This window comes from Larimichthys crocea, chromosome XX, assembly GCF_000972845.2.
Source record: "Larimichthys crocea isolate SSNF chromosome XX, L_crocea_2.0, whole genome shotgun sequence".
NCBI classification, from domain to species: domain Eukaryota; kingdom Metazoa; phylum Chordata; class Actinopteri; family Sciaenidae; genus Larimichthys; species Larimichthys crocea.
In genome coordinates this window covers 14,239,310-14,247,282 of record NC_040030.1, presented here as the reverse complement: position 1 = coordinate 14,247,282, position 7,973 = coordinate 14,239,310, and the positions used below count along the sequence as shown (strand labels likewise).

The 7,973-nt window shown below is 40.4% G+C and overlaps 1 protein-coding gene across 1 annotated transcript in view; it reads left to right on the top strand.

Moving 5' to 3' along the window:
* Positions 1-219: 219 nt before the first annotated feature.
* The window catches only part of slc2a13a (solute carrier family 2 member 13a), a 61,702-nt gene continuing 53,948 nt past the window's right edge, over positions 220-7,973 (top strand). Inside the window, exon 1 of the mRNA XM_019278116.2 lies at positions 220-1,264. Coding sequence (XP_019133661.1) covers positions 697-1,264 — 568 coding nt within the window. The 5' untranslated portion in view covers positions 220-696. The remainder of the gene's footprint in view (positions 1,265-7,973) is intronic.

The window sequence follows — 7,973 nt, the reverse complement described above, 5'->3', positions numbered from 1 at the left end:
GCAGAGATAGTCCTCTAGGGGGCAACAGTTTTCCTGTTATGCATGAGGCAGCCAGTTCAGCCTGTACACTGTGTTTCATCTCTCAGAATATATATTTGTATAGGCATACTGTCATTTCATATAGGTTGCATGTATCTGTATCAATAAGTGTGCAGCTATTTATGTTCTAACAGGACATGAAAAATGACCAACAGTATGATCAACAGCATGTTATATATTTTTTGATTTTATTTATTTATCTGTCGTGTTTCTATTTTCAGCTTCAGTTCCCACTGAATTGTAGCAGACTGAATCCTCACTCCAGCATTGCGCTTCCAAAACGACATTTCCTTGCGTCATGCCGACGCTGGTAGTGACGAGCTGCTCCACTACACTCCTCCTATCTCACCTTTCCTCCCCACTCCTCCTCAACTCTTCTCCCATCAGGACCACAGGGATGTGATGCGCTGATACACACAAGGCTGGAGAACAACTTTTCTTTTTCTTTTCTTTTTTACCCAGCAGCCAAATTTGGGAGTGATTTTTGCACTAACTTCACACTGAGGGAGGGGAGGGGTGAACTAGTTAGGTGGGTGAGTGTGTTTTTGTTTTTGTTTGTTTTGTTTTTTCTTTTCTTGGAAAGCGCCAAAACAACAACAACAACAATAACAACAATAACAACAACTCAGCAGCCGTGTCCTGTGTTGTTCATCCCATATGTCGCGAAAGCAGGTCGACCATGACTACAATCTCCGTAGTATGAGCAACTTGATGGGTGAGCGGTGGAAGAAAGTGAACGACGGAGGAGAGCGGAGTCTCATCAAGGCTCCGTCCAGCGCCAGCATCAGCAGCCAGGGCGCCTCCGCCGCGGCTTCCACCGCAGCTGCCCCGGCAGCACCTTCCTCTTCCACCGGGGACTTGGAGAGGGCTGCCCGCAAGCAGTTCCAGCAAGATGTCACGCCCGGTTTCGTCTACGTCCTTGCCGCCTTCTCCGCCCTGGGGGGCTTTCTGTTCGGTTACGACACCGGGGTGATCTCCGGGGCGATGCTCCTGCTGAAGAGGGAGCTGGACCTGAGCGCCCTGTGGCAGGAGGTGCTCATATCAAGTACTGTGGCCGCGGCCGCCCTTTCTGCGCTGCTGGGCGGCTTCCTCAACGGGCTGTTCGGGCGCAGAGTGTGCATACTGTTGGCCAGCTTCTTCTTCACCGTCGGGGGGATCGTGCTGAGCACCGCCCCTGGCAAGGAGGTCCTCCTGGCGGGGAGGCTCATCGTCGGAGTGGGTCTTGGTAAGACCTCTCTGTCCCTTCTGTGTGTCATTAAACTGGATGTTTGTTTGTACACCCCACAGGTTACATCTTGTTTTTGTCAAAGCAAGTTGTAAACACTGTCAGAGAGGAAACACAAAAATAGCTCGTAACTGGAAACCAGTGAAATTATCTCACCCCACTGGTAGCACTAATGATAATGTGATACTTTATTGATTTCCCCTGCACTTGCTCTCCATTTGAAAGTTCAAAGGTCAGAATCAGCTTAAGTGCACCTTCAGGTCATAAGGTTTTAACTACCCCTACACACACACACACACACACATTGAATAGTTCTGGTTGGTTGCTGCCTCTCATCATTTCTCTGCCTCAAACCTCATATTTGCAATTACTCACAGCTTCTAATTACACAGCCTTGGCCCTCTGCTCACTCAGGCTGCACGCCACTTGCTGTTAGACAACTCGCTGTCCTTATTATTATCATCATTAAGATTGTTATCGGGTTCAGTCGGGTACCATTAGGGAAACTGAATTCATAAAAAGAGGTGAATATGGATCACCACACGCCCAAAAAGGAGCACACGGGAGACTTTTTAGCCCTTACTGATGTCAGAGTTACATTTCTCTGATTGGCTGGCCACGTCCCTGCCTCTACTACTTCCTTCCTTCACTCTCTTCCTTCTCCTCTCCTAAATCATCCTCCTTTCTCTGCCTGTTCATTTCTCCACACTCTCCGCATGCTTTTACACGACGCGCCTTTTGATCAGAATTCAATACACCCCAAATTATATATAGTGACTGCTGTTACTCATGAGTCGCAGAGCTGGCTTTTCACCACGCTGATGGCACTCTCGTGTCCCTTGAGATGTAGGCGCTTGAGAGTAGTAAGCGCTTTCCTCAGTGATACATGGAGGAATTGCAGACCATTATCTGTCCTCACTCAGCCAGTGGGATATGAGATGAAGCTTAATTCTTTAACGAACATCCCTGACCAAAGTAAAGAGCTCTGTGTTGACTTCCTCTACAACATGAAGGCATTATTATTATTACTATTATTGATGTTTTAATCAAGATATATATACATGTATGGCATCTGGGATGTGCATGAGGAATGTTTCTCTGGAAATCTTTCACCAGGTGGGAAGGTGTGAGGCCGTCACTGCTGGATGAATGGCTTGGAAAAGCAGGAAATTATGATATAAATAGAAATACATGCATTGAAATCACCAGTGCATGTTGGATAAAGTGTGAATTTGTCTTTTGGCTATAAAAGAGCAAAAAAAGTAAAAAAAAAATTTTTTTAAAGCCTGGATGTGACAGTGAAGTTTGTTTTGATTTTGAAGAACTCATCTTTTGTCTTCAAGGGGATCAGGTGATTGACAGGAAGTGCTGATATGAAAACACTATGACTCTACTTTGACAAAACTAAATTAAAGCTTCGTATTTCCTGTGATGGATGATACAGCTCGCGTAACTCAGGTGGAAAATGCTGGTTTTAGGTTTGACAAGGCTTGTGAAGTGTCGGAAATGAGCCTTAATATCTTCAGATAACCTGCATGCAAACATAAACTTACATCAGACTTATGTTGTTTTTTTTACTAAAACAGTTCTTAAGCAAAGGCTTGTTGTCTAAAGAAGACGCTTGTAGCGATTATCTTTTCCCTTATTTTTCCGTAATTGTCCAGACTTGTTTTCTCTGTGCAATCAATTAGAGTAATTACAGGAAATTTGACAAAAACAAGCTTGACTCCTGGTAGAAAATTGGTTCAGTTATTGACAACAAACCGCTGCCTTTTTTTTTTTTGCCGAAAATAAATAGAATATGTAATTTTGAGTAGTTAACATTGTAAAATTAGACAGATGGTTCTGTGTAATTATACCAATTTCCTAAAATTGGTACATAAACATAAAATCATCCGTCCCATAATTTATTTTTGTGCGTATAAAGCACCTAAATGAAACCTTACCAGGATCAGTTTACATGTGATGGGGAGTGTTAAACTGAACACTGTGCTCTGTGGCTCTGGAGGAGTCTGATAAAGGATTACCTTGATGATGTCATCAGTGTTATCTTTGAGGGGAGAGGACAAATTGATACATGAAACTGTGTAATACAAACTGGGGAAGCAGAGTTAGAAAGAGGTCCATTTATAGAGAAAGTCAATGAAGACACACTATGAAAGGTCCAGTGTGTCAGATTTAGGAGGATTTATTTACATAATGTGGCAGAAATAAAATATAATATTGATAACTATGTTTTCATTTTAAGAACTATAATGGCTTTAGGTGGGGGCCTCTTGCTTTTTTCACGTTTTTCATGCAGGCCGTCAAGGAGTTCCTTCTGTGAGGCAACAGGATTGCAATTAACTACAACCACAAAATGCCACCACATCATACACACTCAAACTTTTAGATGCATTATGGGCAAAACCAAAACACATAGAGACAAACTTTATTCATCATAGTAGGACCAAAACAATTCATTTCAATTAAACAATTACCTTTCTTGCAAGGGGAGCCCACTCTACCAGCTGAGCCACAAGGATCCCCCCTATTTATTTGTTTATTAGTGTTTTCTCATCCACTTTGTATATTGTGAGACACTGTAACATGTGAATTTCCTTGCATTAACAACAAAATTATGTGTTGATTTAAACCATTGTTTTGTCTTTTTATGGACTAATTGTTCTAATTGTGTACGAAAATAATCAACAGATGAATCCACAATGAAAATAATTGCTAGTTGCAGCCCTACATCTAAACTACAATCCATGTAAGCTTTAATCCTTTTATGAATCCCTGGGGCTGATTATGTAATATGTATTATTTTCTACCACTGACTTTTTGGAAATTTGATACCATCACTTTGAATTGCACATTATGCAATAATGGACGGTCATTAACCACTAGTTCTTTATAGAGATGGGCGCCATCAACAGCCAGTTTTAATTTGAAATACGAGCCCATAAAGAGCACTGCAATGGTGACACAAATGGCTGTAATGCCAGTCTAGTGTTTGTTTGGAACCAACAGCAATGAAAGGTAAGGGAATGAATGAATATTTATAGATTTTAATATAAAAAGAAAAAGACTGCAGGTCAGTAAATGGCATTCCCTTTTCCCAAATGAACATGTGAATCAAGGATTGAAAACGCTGCAGCTTCACATTATCATTGACACACACAAGCTCTGATTGCTAATGTGGGGAAGAAACTAATCACCCGGGTTATTTCAGCTGTTACATTATAAGTGGCTGTTTCATTATGAGTATCCCCTCCCCTTCCACCATCACAATCTTTTCCCATACAGTCTTCTTCATTACACAAACATGCTCGAGTCGGCCCTGATAGATAATGAAACACATTCTGGCATCTTAATTAGCCGCAGGAGACGCTAATAAGGCAACATTTTTCATTGCATGCAATTATTCCGGCCATGCCTGTCACCTGCAAACTCACATTAACATGACCGACGGTTCACAGAAAAGCCGGTTAGTTTGCATTTCTGAAGTTAACTCACCTGAAAGGTCATGGGAGCTGTTTGTCAAACCAGGAAAGGCCATATGCCACCAATCCATGCCCCCCCCCTTTATTTCTAAACAGAAGCCTCTGGCATGTCTTCTGGCCGGTTAGTGTTTGACCTTTGTCTGTGAACATGACTGTTGTGTCATACGAGCTGTTGCTGGTCTGAGCAAACAGATAGTATTGAACCAGACTGTCGGAATGACAAAGATTAATTACATAACTTGGTAGTTTTAATCAAATTAAGAGATTTTCTTGCTGCACAGGATATTTGAAGGAAGATGTTTCAATCTTGGAGTAGAAACCTCCTCTTGTTATCCAGCTTGAAATGTGATTTGAGTTATATTTATTTATTCACATCCAGCATGTAATTGAAATTGAATGTAAGTCCAATATTCACTCTTCTTTTAGCTTCACTTTGGTCTCCACCAACTCCTGAGGGAAATATCTGACTCTCTAGTTGCTAAATGCTGCACTCAGTACAGCAGGTTGTCACTAACTCTGTCCATCTGTTGTTAAGCTGTGCACGTAGCATGCAGTCAATTTGTTTTAGTTTTTGAATAAGCAGTGAAATAGAGAGTGACACTGAACCAAAATAATACAGTTGTGGGCTGTAAAACCCAAACAATGAGCTAAAAGACCTCATGAGGGGACCTGCAGAGTCGGTTGATAAATCTCTGTGATTTCATTTATTCATCCAATTAGAAAAAAACAAATGTTTTATCACATTTTTAATTCACTTTATCATCATTTATCATCTTTGCTGGTTGACAAACTCTTATTAAATACTACATTTTCAAGTACAGTTGAGGGAACAAACTATAATTGAATCTTTGTGTGCTTTCTGTGTGGTAGCAGATTTAAAGGGTCCAAAAGAACCATAAAATATTTTTCTTAAAAGAAATCTGCTCTAAAGCCTTCAGCCATAATCCATTGCCTCACATAATATTCACACAAATACACAAACAAAAGCGCACAATCACCCTCACAGTGTGTGTGCATAATCATGTTTTCTTGCTGAATTATCCAGCAATTGAACATTTTCAATAGTTTTTTCCTTGGTTATAGTAAATTAGGGACTGTATAAAAATAATCCTAGCAGCTGATTGAATTGTTACCTGGAGGCATGGTAATTAATTGCTTGCTTCATGTAATTAAGTCACTTTTCTCCACCTAACTAGGTAGAAGCTAAGTGTTGACTTAATGAGGAGGTTGTGTATGCGCATAATATTGCTGTAATGTGGAACTCAAGACATTAAAATGTTGAGTTGTTCTTTGGCATTTGTGCATTTTGACTTTTTATTTTTTGAAAACGGTTTTCACCAGAAGTCATTTGGAGTTCCATGATATATTATGGTAAATTATGCTTTAATTTACATTTAAGCAAACAAAACTGAAATGAGGCACACTACTGAATTTAATTTGGAAAATGGACATCCTCCCCTGCTTTTTACCACTGACTTCAATCATCACTCACAACACTTAGTTTTCTATTTTCCTCACTGCGCATTTTCAAGGATCCTTCATTAGCCTCTGATTAACTTCCTCCATCACAACCAGCTACTTAGTAGAAGAAAATGTCCAGGCTGTCTCTTTACTACACCACAGTGATGGAGGATCTAGTGAAGTACCACCCTGATGCTCTGATCAAGTGAATCAGTCCTGAGCTTTGTACTATGTGCCCAGAAGCTGCCTTCACCAGACCAGACAGATCCTTTGTTTAAGTGTGCTGTGCTGCTTTGAGGCCGTGCCTGACCAGACGATGACTTTAGATGGGCGTGTGTTTGCGTGTGTGTTTGAGTGGGTGTATGTGTGTGTGTGGAGAAGAGAATGCTGGGAGCTGTTCCTGGTGCTGAATGGAGAGCTCATTAACGAGAGAGGGAACACAGCTTGACTGTGTTTGTATGGGGATTCACGTTCAAGCAAGAGGACAAATGGGGCCTGTGGTTGAGGTTACTTGTTTTCAGCACATTTTTTCAAAGAAATATAAATACATGGCTTCACGTATATCAACATAATGTTACGTAACTTAAGATATGTCCTCTATGCAATGATGCAGGACAAGAGCAACTTAAATTAAATCAGATTTTACCTCTTAGATTTGTCACAATCATCAGCATTGGATACTATGACATAAAAAAAGGAAAATTCAGATATTTTCTTATTGATTATGGGTCATACCAACTTTTCATTTGACACTTCTGTTTTAGAGATTTAGGAAATTTGACAGCAGCAAAAACAATGTATGTAGGGACAAGCATGGCCAGCCTCCTAAAGCTTTCCAAATAACACTTCCCGTTGAGTCCCACCAAAGGTAAATACAGATAGCTATAGTAGGTAATCATCATCCTAATTTGACACTCCCTGACTGTCCCTCTTGTTGGGAATTAACCGCTCCAAATAAATTTCCCATTTAAATGAATGACTTAAATGCACACAGGCATTAGCCCCCTGGATAAACTATTTTTGCAAACCGTACAGGCATAAACAGTCAGCTAATCATGCTAGCTTTTGTTAAACAACTGGCAAATTGCCTCTTTATATACATCTTTATTTATATGTAAAAAAAAATAAAACATTTGTCATTTATTGTTTCATATAAAGCATAGTAATATTTCAGTAGAGGTGAACAATACTTGAGTTTGCCTTTATGGAACATTAGCAGAAAGTCAATTTAATTTAAATGATAGCATTAACAGCTAAAAATGAATTTATTCTGCATTTTATAAGCCAGTGCAGGATAAACTGTCTGTGAAGCTGGACTCTAGAGACTCTTAATTTCAGACGGTCAATAAACTGAGGCAAAAGTGTACTGTAGTATTTGACCTTTTTACTGGCCTGTGACAGTATTCGAGTTAATGGGCTCTAACAGATTTTCATATTCACCACCTGCAGCAGGATGTGAAATGGAAATGATCCATTACTCAGTAAATGCATGAAGATCAGCTGCAGTTTCTCACTCGTAGGCATATGGGCTGCTGGAGGAAGCAGGCGTGGCATGGATGGAGACAAGCTGGTGATACATATGGCTAAGATGTGGATAAGACGGGAACGTGGAGGGAAAGTAGCAAGAATTCAGAAGAGAGAGGAAGAGGAAGGGTTCTGGCTGTATGAGGTGAATACAGATAGAGGTATTACAGAGGATAAGGATCTTTAGGACTTGTTTAAAGTCTGTGTATATGTCCATCTGTGTGTGTGCGTCTGCATAA